This window comes from Papilio machaon, chromosome 8 (genome assembly GCF_912999745.1).
Source record: "Papilio machaon chromosome 8, ilPapMach1.1, whole genome shotgun sequence".
NCBI classification, from domain to species: domain Eukaryota; kingdom Metazoa; phylum Arthropoda; class Insecta; order Lepidoptera; family Papilionidae; genus Papilio; species Papilio machaon.
This window is the reverse complement of record NC_059993.1, coordinates 8043920-8062253: the sequence shown is the minus strand read 5'-3', so window position 1 is coordinate 8062253 and position 18334 is coordinate 8043920. Positions and strand designations below refer to the sequence as shown.

The following is an 18334-nucleotide window of genomic DNA, read 5'->3' as shown; positions in this document are numbered from 1 at the left end:
TATATTGCCATACACACAATATATCAACCTTTTTTTTTTTTTTATAGTGGGGAAATGCGTTACGCATACCACCGCGCCCTAGAGGGGAAAGGCGCGGTGGTTATGTCGGACTCTCTCCCTAGACGGAAGCCTACCGACTAAAACCCCACTGTTTCCCTCAGCTCACCGAGCACCAGGGCGCGGGCACACTGCGCGTATTCATCGCACGCCCCGATGGTGACTGGCCACAACGCCTCCTCAACATGTTTGCGTCCTCTCGTTGCACGGGAAACCTGTGCGTCCTCACTACTTTGTCTGAGTGACGGACTTCCCCCTAGTCCGCCACTCTAGTTCGGTTAAGGAGGGATAAGTCGGGCGAAAGCCCTTCTTCTCCCCCCTCTGCGGCGGCTTCGGATGGGGTCCTGGCTGGACGCCTCCCTCAGCCTCTCCGCTTCCTCTTTCTGCGAAATGACTACCTCGCAAAAGGTTTGGACGGCCCTCCAGGCTCTGTCCGACTCCGTCATCCTCTGTACTACAGGCGGCAGGGCCCACTACCGCCACGAGATCCTGCCTTTGCAGCGCCCAGGCAGGGCATTCCGCCAGCGTGTGCTCTGCCGTGTCCGCAGGACAATCGGCACAGTGATGGCATTGCGCGGACGGCTCCCTCCCAATCCGGCACCGATAGCTGCCGAAGCAACCATGCCCCGTCAGCACCTGCGCCAGACGGAAGGTTACCGCACCGTGCTCCCTCCTCAACCAAGCCACCAGAACTGGGCCGATTGCCCCGACCGTTCTGGCGCCAGCCCGCGGCTCGCGGAGGCGGCATTGCCAGCTGGACACTGCCGCTTCGCGTCTGCTCTGGCGAAACCTTTCGACCTCGGCTCTAGGGGGCAGAGAACCGTCAATACGGGTTCGATTTTCACGCCAAGCGTGAACCGCCGCCAACACTTCTGCCTCCAGCACCCACGGCAGAGAACCGGCCAGGGCGCAGGCCGCCTCATAAGATATGGTGCGGTACCCTCTCACCACCCTTATCGCCATCGTCCTCTGCGGTCGATGTAGGATGTCGACCGTTCGCCTGTTTAGGGCGCCGCTCCAGACTGGTGCGCCGTATAGCGCCATTGAGCTAACGACACCCATAAACAGGCACAATATATCAACCTTACAATTATATTAGGGAAGTGTTGCCACACAACGATCACAAAACTTTTTTATTATATTTTAAAGTTTTTTTTTACATTATTTGATGTATGAGTTCAAGTAGAAATGTAATTTTAACTTGTTTTGAATCAGATAATAATAAGAATAACTAAGAACTTGAATATCAATCAATATATGAGATATGCCTCTTATATAAATTTTTAGCGTGTTACTGCGAAACGCCCCTGGTGGTCTGATTTTGATAAAAATTATTTTAATCGAAAGGAAGTGCTTGCAGATGGGTCCCATTTTTTTTTAATAACTAGAAGACTAGTAGATTTTGAATTTAGCTTCAAAAATTGTTGTGATAATTAGAGACATTTTTGCTTTCAGCGCTTATATCATGTTTGTTGTTAAAGTTAACGTTTGTTTCACAAAAATAACAATTCGTCATAACAAATCTATTAAGAAACCAACAGTGGTGTAATAGAGGAATGTGTGCGAAGTGTAGAGCGCTACGAAGTATGAACACAATACTGTTGGAACAATATTTGTCTCTACACTACCAACCTATATAGAGTTTGCTCTCAGACCGTGTCCTATTAAGATTAACCGAGCAGATTCTAATGTTGAATGTTAGTTACCTAATATCGTACTTAGACTTAAGTTATGACTACCATACTTTATACATATGGGGATAAAGTTTTACATAAAGGTCGAGTACTATTGAGTAAGTTATTTTTTAAAATTTGTAAGCGGGAGCGCACTAGCATAATATAAAACCAAGCGACAATAGCCCAATGGTCAAGAATTCGGATCGCCGATCTTTTGGTGGTTAGTTCGAATCCGGTCATTGGACTATTGTAGTAAACCATGTCCTAGCACAAGCTTCGAGCTTATTTGGAATGGTTACAACAAATGTGTGCAAAAAATATTATTGTAACATTTTATTATACTTGTAAAGTGTAACTTTGTATAAAATTGTGTGTTAATCCAATAAATAATTCTTATTCTTATTCTTATTCTAGTTATCTATAGTAAATGCCTTTCTTTAACTTAATCTTATCTATGTACTTGATTGAGGTAAAATTTATATTTAATTAAAACTTGTATCAATATGTTTGGATTCATATTTTGCTATTAAATAACATCAGGCGTTTATATTGAATGAATTCTGTAAAGTTTTGGAGAAAATAAACCTTAATCGATTGTTAAGACCATAATCGAGGGGACATATGAGTATACACGTGGAGTGGGCGTTCACCGCACGTCGTTCAGACCAGTAGGTGGCAGTAATTAAATTGTTTCGGTTAAGTAGTCAAACGACGGTACTTCCAAAAAAGTCCTTCAAAATTACGTTAATGTTCATTAATTTTATATTTTAAGGCGAAAGCGTTAAATCATTGATTATTTAACTTTTAATTATGTTCAGTCTTTATATTACAAAAGCTGAAGTCACGTTTTCAAAAACTTAATTTTTCAGAAGAGTACTAATAATAATTAGGTTATAAAGAAGCTAACAAGAAATTTTATGGCTCTATAAGGCACAACAGGATTGCTTTTCAGATGTCTCAATATCAATATTTGATGTCTATCAATTTATTGACAACTGCAATCGATGGGAGATGGCCTACACGTCCAGCAGTGGATGAACTCGATAAGTGGAAAGTGGAACCACAAAAACTATTTGTGTCATCATCATCATCATCAGCTATACGTCCTCACTGTGGGGCTCGGAGATATCCTAAGTTAGGGGTGATTAGGTAACCACGCTGGCCAAGTGCGGGTTGGTTGACTTCACACATATCATTGAATTTCTTATCAGTTATGAGCAGCATCACGATGTTTTCCTTCATTGTAAGAACAGCGGATAAATATTTGTGTGTTCAATAAGAATAGCTTGATAAAATTTGGTTTCAATGTCGTAATTTTAACCATAATACAATAACAATGGCTACGAGTAAATAAATCAAAATCTGTATAATATGAATGGTTTTATTTATGTTTTCTAAACTTTATTTATTCATGAAATATACTTCTGATTATAATAATCAATTTAGGTAATCCTCTTATCAATTAATTATATAATTATAGAACAATGTTAATTATTAAACAACCACATTAACCTCTTGGTTAATGTGGTTGCTAAATCTTAATCAAGTTTGAACATGAATGAGGAAGACATAGAATAGAAATATCACGGATTTTTCCGTTAATGCAATGGTCAAGGTCATTAGGTTTATTGGAACGAAGTTCCTTATCGCGCGTTGTGAAAGGGGGCTAGACGGAAAAAATTCTTACGAAAAGTTGTCACGACACTTTTTGCTATAGTAAGTATGTTAACGACGAATGAGCGCTACTTCACCATGGCAACGACGTGACAATATATAACGAAAATTCATAGAAATAAAATGTACTTCTTGTGAAGACTTAAGTTTTTTATTCATAGAATAAACATTGGTTCCTTCACTAATTAATTGAAAGGAACGTCGTTCCATCCGGGTGTCCCTTGACACCTCTCAAGTTTTTAATAATTAGCTGTCGCCCTCGACTCCGTCCGAGTGGGATTCATTAAAAAAACTTAATTTGTATACTATGTGTTCTTCCTGATTATGTTTTACATCTATGCTAAAACTGCTAAACATTCGCATTTATAACATTAGTAAGATTTTATCTTGTAATTCTGCATTATAATCTTCAGAAGGAATTAATACCGCTTTCATAATTATCTACATTTTCTACGTAATTAGTAATTTGGTTCAATATATTTCGATATAATATCATTAAAATTGCTTCGGTCAGATAAACGAAATGATTAGATTTGTATTAATCTTATCGTATTAGGCACGTCAATAATTTTTTTACCTTATCAACGATAATTCCAATAAAACGGGATAAGGTTAATAAGAACTTTAGGACCTGTATATATTTTTTAATAATATAATAAACTTCGTTCTTCTGACTCTTGTTCTTCGTTCGTTCTACATTATTTTATACTTCTATCATACCAACGGAAGAATCCTTCGTAAATGTAAAAACGCATAACGATACCCTGTTTTACTTTACAGATCAAGACTAGAAGCAGTGCGACTGTGATGAACTTTCTACATTTTGGAATTAAGAGCAATAACTAATAAAAAAGACACAGAAGAAATGAGCGCCAATTTATTTCCTTTCATAATGGCGACTGTTCTAAACGTAAGTAAAAATTTTAGAATGGTTTAAAATATATTTCTAAGCACATATGTTTCGCATGTTTTCTAATATGTGGTGATACTCGTTCTTCTTACTGAGAATTGTTTTATACATATATGCATATTATAAATATTAGTTAAATCACTAACTATATAACTCAAATAGCAATTAAAATAGATTTCTTATAATAATTTCAAATGTGCTGGTTCACTTGAGTCCGATGGTATTCGAACCCACGACCGCGAGATTAGTACATCAACCAAAAAATGAATTTAGGAATTCACCTGGAGAACCCTAATTCCGACCTAATTCGAGTATTTAAATCATTATATACTTAATTCATTCTGTCAATGTCAGTGTCCTAGTAAATACATTGCAGTAAGTATCTTTCCATTATATTATAATATTTCTTTCTTTCTACTAAAATATATATACATTTCTTTATATACTCATGTTATGTATATGCTGTAATTACATTTACTGTCATTAATTGTGAATATCATTGTTTAAGATTACTAAATATATTTGTCACAAGTAGGTCACATGTACTAGTTGTGATGAGTCTATATGTAGATGTATGGTCTCTAAAAAATCTCTTATTTCATATTATCTATTTCTAATAGTAAATAACATGTAAATAAAGACATGGGACATTATATAATCTGTAGTATATAATAATTATGCAATCACCGATATTAAATTTGGTTAATTCTTTGTTAGTGACAATTCTTTAGATGAAATTCTATCACCATTCAGGGCTTATATTCTATTCGTATTTCATTTCTGCCCCAGTCTATTACTAAGTTGATTACTGTCACTTTTAATTCTAACTTAATTTTGATCGAAACTTAATCAATTTTAATCACACTTAATGCGATACTAGTAAACGGTGACTTCTGTAAAAACATATAACTATATTGGAAACTTATAACATGAAAAAACTTTGTCGAAACTTTTTTTTTAAGTCGATAAAATGCCGTTGTCTTCCGCTGAACCTTCAAATACTTAGTATCTCGAAATATGTAGATAACATAACTCGAACAGAATGTTATTTCATTGTATCAATATATATTTTACTCGATTATAGATTTACTAGGAATTGGCTAATACTTTATATCTTGAACTACTTGATATGTCGAAGACTTGATAAGTCAAAGTTTTTTGCATTTACTAGCATTGTACTTCTTTTTCTGTTTGAAAAACCTCTCGAAATGCGGATTAAAAATCTTTAAAACTTGAGTCAGCATTTATAATTTACACGAGAAATATTTTAAATTTAATATTTATTTTCAAAAATATGATGACACATAAAACAGTAATTTGACATAATTCTCACGATAAATTATGTATATTTAAATATAATCTTTAAACTAATTAGTATTATATCTTGATTAATTTAAAACAGATTTAATCTTTTGTTATTGAATCATTTATACATGTTTTTTGTTATCTAGCAGTTTGTATCTACATTTTTTCAATGTAATTTCAAACTAAGAACAATTAGAAAAAATCATAATTTCGATATATACTAAACAATCTAATATATAAAATTCTCGTGTCACAATGTTCGTTCCCGTACTCCTCCGAAACGGCTTGACCGATTCTCATGAAATTTTGTGAGCATATTCAGTAAGTCTGAGAATCGGCCAACATCTATTTTTCATAACCCCCCCCCCATTTTTTAACTGCGCGCGGACGGAGTCGCGGGCGACAGCTAGTAATATTTATAAAAATTGTATTGAAATGTTTTGAGCCTTCAAGTGAATTTCAATTTTAATACTTTAATCTTTTTTGTATCGTAAGATAAGACAAAGGATTATCTATGAACCTAAATCTATTATTTTAGCAGTGTTTTGAAATTTCACAGAATAATTTTTCCATTTCAAATAACTCCCGTACAATGAATACATAAACACGTCATATTTTCACTAATATCATCGATGTAACGAACAAGTAGTAACGCGAAAAAATTGTATATAACTTTTCCACTATTAATAAATTAGGTATAGCGTCTGATGTTAAGTTATAAAGGTTCATTTAGACACAATCCGAAATCGTAAGAACAACGCTCAGCAGTCGCTTCAGAGCACGACAAACGTATGTATATCCTATCCGTTTCGAGCCGACCGTTGTTCGTACGATCCCGTATTATGTCTATATGAGCCCTATAATATGTCGAAAGATGGTAAGCCCTAGTGTAGTAATTTTTGAACGGAAATACAAATTTATTTGTAAAATATAATTAAAGGTCAAAGTAATTCTGTCATTGTTTTAAGTATCACGATATATCTCTATTTAAAATATGCTAATATGAAGATTACAAAGCTCAGGTCACACTATCATTGATAAAAAAGATTGTTATACGACTCCTCAATCAAGATTATTTTGTAGACTGATGATATATCAAAATAAATAGCATTAGGATTATTAAATGCTCATTAATTTAGATAAACAAACCGGATTTTAATCTTCCCTTTAATCTTGTAATTACATATCGTTTAGCGCTACCACTGATTAGAAAACGCTAAGTTATTGCAATAAAGATTAGTATAAATTTATTCAGGTCTTCACTATACACAATAAATAAAAAATATTAACGATTCATCATATTTATACATTTATATTTATATTGTTCAACGTTTCAGAAATGTATTTACTACTCCTCGTCTCCTTATTGGGATCCGCGCTCAGCGTCCCATTGGACATTGACGATGACGTCACAAGAAATGTCAACTACGAGAACTACCTCCTGCCGGGAGAATCCTATCCGACATTCTACGACGTCAGACTGTTATTGAACCCTGACGTCACAGACAGTTTCAGTGGTAACGTCACCATCAGGATAGTACCAAGAAGAACTACAAATCAGATCGTGCTCCAAGCAATGGAAATGCAGATCCACACGATCCGACTTACCAGATCCGATAGCCTACAACAGAATCTCTTCTTGAATTTCGTCCATGAGAGAGACGATACCCATTTCCTTACAATCAACTCTAATACGCCGCTCGTTATGGGACTAACATATATTGTAGACATTAGTTACACCAGTAAGTTTGCTGAGAACATGTTCGGTGTTTATATCTCTACTTACGAAGAGCCTGGAGTAGGAACACAGTGAGTATATATAGAAATGTCATTTCACACAATTTTATACAAATTTAGATATAATTAGCAGAGTTATAATCGTTTTAGCATCTCTAGGTGTGCGATTGTATTCTCATAAAAGCAAATCTTTTTTTAAATATAATTTTACAGACGTCTGATTACGTCACAACTGCAGCCGACGTTTGCAAGGCGCGCTTTTCCGTGCTATGACGAGCCGGCTTACAAGGCGGTCTTCAGGACTACTATATATGCGCCGCCTGCGTACCCTGTCGTCAGAAGCAACATGCCTGAAAGAACTGATCTCTTAAAGTAAGTACGACGGTAAAGCTGCTTGTCCAAAAAGATAATAATTTGATATAGATATAAGTATATAAAAAGAAGTTAAACTACCACAACTACTTCAATTGTTACAGACCTGAAATACCTAGGTATCGCAAGTTCGAATTCCAAGATACTCTTATGATGTCTTCATACCTTCTCGCATACTTAGTATCCAAATTTGAATACGTCACCAACGAAGCGAGCCCACTCTATAATGTACCGTTCAGAGTATACTCTAGACCTGGTACACAGAACACAGCTACATTCGCATTGGACTTCGGCCAGAGAAATATGATCGCTCTGGAGAACTACACACAGTTCACTTACGCTTTCCCCAAGATGGATAAGGCAGCTGTACCCGATTTTGCCGCTGGTGCTATGGAGAACTGGGGTCTTGTTATATACAGGTTTGTTGGTTTTTGTATCCGTGTAATTAAAGGTAAAGCAATTTGTTATAAAGAGGTAGTCTTTAAATAACTTTTGTATATTCAGCTTCGAACTTGTCCATTTCTGTTTGGTTTTTGTTCGTTTTAAGTCGACCTAGAAAGCACAAAGACCAAAAACAAAACATTTTTTTTATTCTTGCGTCAAAATGTATTGGTACCAGTTTTCATAGAAAAATTGACATATTTTTTATATTCGCGATGAAATCTCTATTTAGATACTAATCATTTAATTTAAAAGCACGTAGTGCTATAATCTAGAAATGGTTGTCATTCTCAGAGGACCGTTTACTCCGGTAACAGCGCCGAGACGTCATTACGGAAGAACAAATGAACGCACTCACTGAATTAGCTCCTCAATAATTTCTCGTAATGGAACAATCCCACTCATTGTATTTGAACTGAAAAAATTGTATAACATTTCGAATATTTTTACTGGTTCAATAATCTTTATTAAATTGATGAACAGAGAAGTTGCTCTGCTGGTGCGCGATGGTATCACAACGACCAACACGAAGCAAAACATCGGTCGTATCATCTGTCACGAGAACGTGCACATGTGGTTTGGTAATGAAGTCAGTCCCACCACATGGACATATACATGGCTGAATGAAGGATTCGCCAACTTTTTTGAAAACTTCGCCACTGACTTGGTGAGTATATAATAAGGTTAAACAGTTGCATACTGTAGATTTCTCGTAATAAACGACTCCTAAAACTAACAAAATTATTGATTTTTACTGTGGCTGTGAGCAATTATTTTTCACAAATGTATTTGGTTCTTAATTTTTATATTATGGTGGATCAGGTGTTACCAGAATGGCGTATGATGGATCAGTTCGTACTCCTGTTACAAAACGTGTTCCAAAACGACGCGGTACTCGGTGTCAATCCCATGACCCACCCTGTGTTCACTCCTTCACAAATCATTGGAACTTTCAACGCTGTTGCTTATCAGAAATGTAAGTAAATCGTGTATCTATTTTCAGCATGATCTAACTTAATTATTAATAAATAATTATTACTAATTTATTATTAAACTGATTTAATTATTTCACAATGTTTTCCTAAATCAAATTCATATATTAGCATGTCTCCTTTATAAGCTAAGGTTTCATTTGTATTTTTAAAGTTGTAGCACCTAAAAAGTTACTTTATTTTAGCTGGCTCCGTGATTCGAATGATGCAGCACTTCCTGACGCCCGAAGTGTTCAGGAGAGGACTCGTCATTTACTTACGTAACAAGTTAGTAATTTTAATATGAAGTTATTGCTCTTATCAATATTAGGTTATTTTATGATTCAGTTAAATAATATAGGAATGTAAAGTGGTCCTTTAAATCTTGCTTTTAATAATTTGATTTTCACATATTCGAAAAAAAAAATATGGTTAAATTTTTTGCATCTTAAATAATTTAGAATCCGTAATAAAAATCAGAGAGAAAAATTTAGATTCACTTTTGCTAATACAAATAACATTGATTTTAGTTCTCGGCGCGCGGTTACTCCCCCGGATCTTTACACAGCTCTCCAGCAAGCACTAAATGAGTCCTCGCATAGTATACCCTGGCCATTGGCAACCGTGCTGGACAGGTGGACCAACCAGGGTGGTTTCCCCGTTCTAACTGTGAGACGATCTGCACCCGGCGCACAATCTATTTATGTGTCTCAGGTACTTTGTCCAGTTTTGTTTATTCATTTGTGTGTGAGGCTAACCCTAGGACTGGAATATAAATAGCCTTAAAACCTATTTAAAAAAAATCAAGTGAGAATTTTTTAAGGTTAGACCTCTATAGAGTTTTATTAAAAATTGATGAAGAGTATACCATCTACAATATATAGTATAGGTTATAAGTTTAATGAAAGAAAATATTAATAGACTATTTATCTCACAGGAACGTTTCCTGACTAATAGACAGTTATCGTCTAACTACCGTTGGCACGTGCCTATCAACTGGGTATTGTCGACCAACGCCGACTTCTCTAATACCAGCCCTCAAGGTTGGGTGCCCCCCACCTTCCCCGCTGTCTCCTTCGACATCCCCGGATTGTCCAATGCTGATTGGTATATCATCAACAAGCAACAAACAGGTTAGTGTCAGGTTAGAGAAAGGTGAAGGATGAAACATATTTTATGTTGTCGAAGTCGATCCTTACCAGATAAGGCGAAAACTTCAATATGTAATTGGAAGAAATCTGTGAAGCATTTTAAGTAAACGTATCTAACCTTTACTTTTTTTAAAACATAGGTTACTATCGAGTGAACTACGACGTGGAGAACTGGCAAGCTTTAGCCCGTGTGCTAAACTCTAGTCACCAGACCATCCACGTGCTGAATCGCGCTCAAATTGTTGATGACTCGTTCAACCTCGCAAGGAATGGCAGACTTGTGAGTATCGTTACATTTGTAGCAAATCCAAGCAAGCAAATCCATTTGCTTTTGTATCTTAAATTGACTCTTTTAAATAATAATCGTGTATTAAAAACGAAACGATTCGAAAATGTTACGTTTCGTAATAAATGTCTAAAGCGCTATCTTCCTCCAGCATGTTTTCCTTCCAAAACGACGCGATGGCGACCGTCGCTTCACCTGCACAGAGTATCGCATGAGAGAGATTACTGATACTTAATTAAAAAGTAGGATGAAGAAAAATTAAACAGAACACGTTTTTACAAAATTCCACAGGGAATATGAACACAATAACTTACAGTTGCTGATATTAAAAGTAATTCTTTGTATATTTTCGATACTTTTACGTATTAATATTCAATTAGTTGTGAGTTACGAGCACAAAATAAAGCAAAATAAATTATACCAAAATAATTAAATCTCACAGCAGTGACAGTCTGGAAACAGAGTAATTAATTTATAATAATTAACTAAAACAACAGGGTTGATTATCTATACATATAAAAGAAAGTTGTGTTAGTTGCACTATTTATAACTCAAAAACGGCTGAATCGATTTGACTGAAATTTGGTGGGCAGGTAGCTTAGAACCAGGAAACGGACATAGGATAATTTTTACCCCGTTTTCTATTTTTTTTATACCGCGCGGACGGAGTCGCGGGTAAAAGCTAGTAAAGAATAATTTAGACGACTCTGAAACCTGTAGGTATCCTATGTTATCAGTATACGTTACGAGAGGACGCCGTCAATACTATCGGGCGGCGGGATATTAAATTTATCAACACGTCGCAATTTTGAGGGATATTTTAGGAATCTCAAACATCATCTCGCCAAATACTGCAAAAGTTGACGTACGTTAATATTAAAATAAGTATTTTATAATTAAAAACTCTTTGAATATTACAGAGGTAAGAACTGTGCAATATGTCTTGCGTATGACTTTGATTGTTGTTAATAGTTCTATTTAAATCACACAAAAAAGGGCTGTTACTCAAAAAAAGGGCTGGTTTACTCAAATTATAAATGAGAAAGATTATATGGATGTTTTTTAGAAAGTATCTCCAGAACGTCTATAGTGATTTCGCTAAAATTTGGCAGAGATGTAGAAAATAGTCTGAAAGACTTCTAATTATTTTTTTTTTAATTCCGCGTATATAATGTACAGTTACGGAATTCCGCGGCGTTGCTGAAAACCAGACAGACTACCAGACAACCAAACATATTTAAAAACTCCGTCCTATTGGTTATTGTTCTGCGTCTTCGTCTTAACGTGGACAAAATGTTCAAAAGACTATCTTACTAATATTATAAATGCGAATGATTGGATGAATGGTTGTTTTTTGAAGGTATCTCCAGAACGGTTCAACGTATCTCGATGAAATTTGGCACAGATGTAGATAATAGTCTGGAAGAACTCATAGGCTACTTATTATGTTTTTTTTTTTATTCCACGCGGACGGCAGCTAGTATATTATAAAGTGGAACACCACCAGATTCCCCGATTGTACTGTTGTAATATTACTATGGCAATGTCGGGATAAATGGCTAGTGTAGTTTTTCCAATCAATCTATTAGATTTGAAGTATGTCGAAACTACTATTACTCACTTCGATATAAGAATGTTGTTTTCTTATCATTTCGTCGCCTGATCAACTGATACATATGACACATTGTCGACTTAGAGATATTCCATACTGTGGTCTTAGATAGATGCCACACAAGAGATTAGCGTAAATATGTGTGGTGCATTTTACTAATACTACGTCGTTTTTTACGATTACATCGTCCCATTCTCTTTCCTGAATTCTAATCAAAGAATAGGTCAGTCACCGTTCATTTCTACTCTGGTAGTCCTAATCAATAGTGAATAATAAATAGTACACTAAAGGATAAAAAAAAGCTTTTTAATTTATTTTGGCGTACTTTGATATAGGTACTAACTTACTTCTAAGTTTATTTGTAACCATGTAACTCCAGAAGGCCTGAACGGATCTGGATGAAATTTGGAATAGCCATAAATTACCGTTCGATACATTGTATAACTAGAAATTAATCTAAACTGAGTAAGTTTAACTTAGATTTTAATTTGATGCTGACGATGTCGCGGGCGACAGCTTGTATCCAAAATGTTAATCTCCCCTCTAAACAAACAGAGCCGCTCTTGTACACGATACGTGACAAAGCATTCGAGTGGCACTAAACGGTTTACCGTCTTCTAGATTTGATTTACGAGGATTCTATTAGCTTATTATATTTTATAACCTTACTAAAGTATTCGTATACGCATTTTATTGAACAGTCTTTGTTCATGAGTTTTTAGCAATATTTTAAGTCATTTTTACTATTTGGTTTCCTACCAGTTTTTAAAGTTGAGAATAAAAATCGATGAGATCATTTATTTTTTTATATCATTATCATGGTTTGACCATTTTTATCTAGTTTAGTTAATCCAGATTAGATTAATATGTCAACATTTTTGTGAGATAATCTTGTAAAGTTTTAAATTGAATAAAAGACGAAATAAATTTGAAAAAACGTATTTGAATTTTAATTAATCATTATATCGAATACATTATAATGTTTCATCATCTCATTAACTTTATGGCGGTGTGACCGTGTTTTGTTTACTTGATTAAAATATTTTACTTCAAAAGCATTAAAATTACTTTCAATTATGTAATTAGTTATAATGTATCTTAGGGATGAAAAACTTGGCTTTTTTTAATTGTACTTTAATATGTACCTTTCTTATTTTAAATATTTTTGCAGAACTACGTCCACGCATTCGAAATCTCTCGTTATTTGGTGCAAGAAGCTGATTACATCCCCTGGGCGTCTGCTAACACTGCGCTCAGCTACCTGGATATCGTGCTTAGTGGCTCCGATGTTTACGATCTGTTTAAGGTTAACGAAGTTACAATATAGTCTGGCCTAGACCTATGTAGTTGGCAAAATGACTCTTTGAGAATGGCTTGGATTAACATCATAAAGTATTGAAACATGTCCTTCCTTATTATTGCTTTCAATTGAGGAACTTATACACATAAAAATAGTGCTAGAAAGAAGTATACGATTTCAGCTAACAAACCTATAACATTCCCTTTTTTGAGTCAATGTACGAAATAAAATTAAATCGAATCAAGAATCATTAAACATACAACTTTTTTTTTCCACCAACAGACTTATATGCTGCAACTGTCTACACCATTATACGAACGTTTGGGTTTCTCATCTCAATTACCAGAAGAGCATGTGACCGCTTACCACAGGAACATCGTTCTCGACATCCACTGCAGGCTTGGTAACCAACACTGCGTCAACCGCTCTCAAGAACTTCTGGAGCAGTTCAGAAATGATCCAAGTATGTAACCAAATGCTATTTATGCAACGGCCAAAATTAATATTCGATCTTAGACATCTATCCGAAAAAATATAAAGGAGTTGGTACGAAAATTATACTATGGCACTCTCATCTCAATATATTTTTTGACTTTTGAATGAATTATAGTAGAAATTTTAATTAAAAACAAAGCGGATAAGCAAAAATGGTTTGAAAACCAAATATTGATTTCGGCAGTGAGTTTGGAAGCATATTTCAATTACTGAATGTAACAACTAAGATGTCTAAATGATCCCGAAGGCAACTAAAAGAAAGTCGACTTGTTTTACAATAATATATGTAGGTTATTGAAACATATTAAACGCCCTGAGAAAACTTACATAAAAAAGTTATGTAAATATAAGAAAGATCCATCAAAGATTTGAATGATAAAAGACGATTGAATTTCAGGTCAGCGTTTGAACCCTGACGTTCAGACAACAGTATTCTGCTCCGGTCTTCGCGGAGGCGACGTCAACAACTTTAACTTCCTCTGGAATCAATACCTCGCCAGTACCGACTCTAGCGAACAATCCATTCTGCTCAACGCTCTGGGCTGCACTTCGAATGCCGAAAGACGTGACTTGTGAGTTATTGGCCCGATATAAATTCTATTCAGGTCTTACTATCGCAGAATCGTCTAAATCGAGTAGCTGAGGTTGCACATCTATATATATAAAAGAAAGTTGTGTTAGTTACACCATTTATAACTCAAGAACGGCTGAATCGATTTGACTGAAAATTGGTGAGCAGGTAGCTTAGAACCAGGAATAGGACATAGGATAATTTTTACCCCGTTTTCTTTTTTTCTTTTTTTTTTTTTATTCCGCGCGGACGGAGTCGCGGGTAAAAGCTAGTAACTACTAAAATGAATGGTAAATGATGTAATACAAGTACATCTTGTATTTCAAGTGAACATTTACTGTTATCGTTTCATTAAAAGAATTGACCTTATTGTTTTTTAATGTTTTTAAAGGTTTAAACCTTAAGCAAAATTACGAGAGTTTTTACGATCGATAAACTTATTTTAACAGTAATAATTTAAAGAAGAAATAGAACCGATTAAAGTTACTATTTGAAAATCAATTAAATTTAGTAAAAAAAAAATAACTAAAATTTTACTGCATTGCATAAAGTTCCACGAGCATTCGTACTACTGTAACTAAAATTAACATTGTTCTTGTATTTTTAAAATACTAATTAACCTTTATAAATTGCAGCTACCTAAACCAAGTGATCAGTGAAACATCAGCGGTGCGCGACCAAGACCGTCACTCTGTCATCGTGTCCGTCATTAACTCCAGCCCTGAGAATATGGAAGTTGCTCTGGACTTTGTTATTGAGCATTTTGCTGCTATCCAACCAAGGTGAAAATTTATCCTTACTAAATAATTTAAAACATATGAGTCTTTTTTTCTCCCAATTAACTAGGCCGACGTTAACGTTATTTCTATAGCAGTTGTGTGCATTTCTAATAGCCTCCTTGGTAGAAAATCGATTCGAATATTGTTTTCTTAATGTTTAACGTTATATCTATATATATAAAAGAAAGTTGTGTTAGTTACACCATTTATAACTCAAGAACGGCTGAATCGATTTGACTGAAAATTGGTGGGCAGGTAGCTTAGAACCAGGAAACGGACATAGGATAATTTTTACCCCGTTTTCTTTTTTTTTTTTATTCCGCGCGGACGGAGTCGCGGGTAAAAGCTAGTTAATTATAAAATAAACTAATAGTATAATCCATCCGTTTCCTCATAAGATCAAATCAAAAGTAGCAATTCAGTGATTTATATTCTTGAAGAAGCAAACGTTATATTTCTTATTACATTAAAATTTACAACGTGTTTCATTTCCTTTCCTTTGTGGAAAATAGCACGAAAAGTTCCAGTCATACAATACACACGGGGCATTGGAAATGCGATATAATTTTCATACGAATGCGTCCCGCATTGAATAAGATGCTTTCAAGCATGTGATTGTCCCTAATCTTATGTATTATTAATATTTCAATATATTATTTATTCCTGTTTACTCTCGAACGACCCAATACCCTTATATATAGCACCATCAACATCTCCCTGATCTTAACCCACTCACTTAGGGTCGATGCACAAAGTTTTTGTTCTGCATATCGATCTATCTACCGTCTTCTTCGTCAAGCCCTTCTTGATCTTTTCACCTTTCAGGCAATCCATCCATATCTTCTTGAACTACCTCTACAAGTGTGCACCTCCACACTTATAACTAAAGTTCTCCTTGTACATGCGATACTTCTCTCCTCATAACATGCTCACATCAGGCTAATCCTTTACTTTTTGATTTCTCTAATATGTGCATAACACCAACATAAAACCATGTAAACTACATTGTGAATAAATGTAAAAAAAAAATATTATTTTTTACAGAGTACAAGGATTGACTGGTACGACTAACATTCTGAACGCCTTCGCTAGAAGATTGACAACTCGTCAACACTCGACAAAGGTAATATAGCATACAGTGAACATTTCAATAAAGTTTCATGACCACCATAACATAAAATGAAAATTTCACTCTTTTCCTTAACAGCCCAATGTCTTTTTAATATCAGAGATAACATTTCTTTATGACACATAACTTGCAAAATTGTTGGAATTTCATAAATGCGTTATTTTAGAAAATTAAGGCTGAATTTTTATTTATTTCCAAGATTTTAAATAGAAAGAAAAAATGGCATAACAATACATAATAATAGTTTTAGAATTAAAATTAATTAAAAGTTACATATCCTTTCAGATTGAGACATTCATCAGTCGTCACCAATCTATTTTCACGGCCGGTGAGTTGGCGGCCATAGGAGCCATCCAGGAGAACATCGCGGCTTCAATAGCCTGGAGCGACCAGAACTACGCCACAGTCAGTTCCTGGTTAAATGATAACTTTAGAAGCAACGCTAATGCTCTCACTTCCAGCTTGCTTATTCTTATTTCTTTATTTATTGCTGTTTACAATATGTAATTTTAACAATTTATAATATATAGTTTTATAATGTACAGTTGAAATTAAAAAAAAAAAACAATTATGAAATTTTGATCGACGAAGACTGATGAATTGAGATCGAAATTTGCATTTTGTATTTTAGCATATGTAACGAAAAGAAATCATATAAGTACTTAGTTAAGAGTTAAACATATATTATCTGTACATTTTATTACCAATGTTTGTATTATTTTGAGCCTATTTGCAAATGTTTAATAGCAATAAAGCTCTAGCATAATATTTATTTTATATGTTTTTTTAAATAGAGAATTAAATTATTTTGTTACATGAATAATTTCATTTATAATTTATATTCCTTCTTTTTAAAAACAAAAAACAGAAAAATTTACCAATTGAATTAATTCAAATAAATATTAAATCGATTTGCACATTGAACTTAAAAAACTTAAAGTAGCTCTTATGCTTTTAAATTTGCCGTAAGTAAATACCGCGCACCTACCTATAGTCGTGTTACAGACAATACGCCACAGTCCACTAATCTAGCACAAGCCTGTCGCTGACCGATTTGATAAGCAATAATCCCATATCTCTTGCTGTCACGCCGAGATGACTCCCACAAGCGAGACGCGAAATTGTATACTCAGTTGCACAAAAAAGTAGTTACTAAAATTTTGATTTCTTGTACAAGAAAAGTGGGCAGATTTTAATATACTTAAGAAAAAAAATAATATGCATCGTCACATAAACTTAATTATTATTTTGAATAATAATTTGGCTTAATTAATCAAAAATAATATATCATAATTTTTTTTTGTGCTCTGATAGTTCCTAAGTAATCAGACATTTTGTTTGAAAGAAGAATATCGACGCTAGTAAGCGTAAACGCTGTAACCCCGAAAGTATGAACTTTACAGGAGAGCCAAAAAATGATAACTCGTGAGCTGATACGCCTACAAGCATGCGGTATTTAGCAATGTTGTGTAGTTTGTGCTAACCTATAATAAAATCATTATCGTTTGATAATGGTTGAAATTATAAACGTGTAAAAAACATATTCGCGATTTCAAGGGTTACAACGTTTATGCTTTCCAGCGTCGATATATTATAGAATCAAAAGGATTCTAATGTTGTATATTTATCAAAGAATAACGAATAAAAAAAAAGAATAAATAAAATAAAGTATTCAGTTTCTGTAGCAACGTGTTGGATAATTTTATTTGCTTTGAAGTGTACAATATCTTGTATTATCTAAACTAAAACTCTCGCTCTCCAAATATAAGTTTATTGCGGAACTTTCCCACTCTTAGTTTTTTATCAATCATGATGTAGTGGACATCAAGAATCAAAGTAATCAAGTCTGCTTCAGTGATACCACAAAT

General features: G+C 34.6%; 1 protein-coding gene across 1 annotated transcript; it reads left to right on the top strand.

Moving 5' to 3' along the window:
* The first annotated feature begins 4631 nt into the window (after nt 1-4631).
* LOC106720386 (aminopeptidase N) lies at nt 4632-16979 on the top strand. The gene is made up of 16 exons (XM_014515068.2): nt 4632-4692; nt 6960-7431; nt 7573-7731; nt 7836-8150; nt 8656-8839; nt 8995-9148; nt 9350-9431; nt 9674-9857; nt 10081-10276; nt 10435-10574; nt 13364-13498; nt 13775-13955; nt 14385-14559; nt 15194-15340; nt 16382-16460; nt 16752-16979. The coding sequence occupies exons 2-16, from the start codon at nt 6962-6964 to the stop codon at nt 16971-16973; spliced, it is 2823 nt and encodes a 940-aa protein (XP_014370554.2). The 5' UTR covers nt 4632-4692; nt 6960-6961; the 3' UTR covers nt 16974-16979.
* The last annotated feature ends 1355 nt before the right edge of the window (nt 16980-18334 follow it).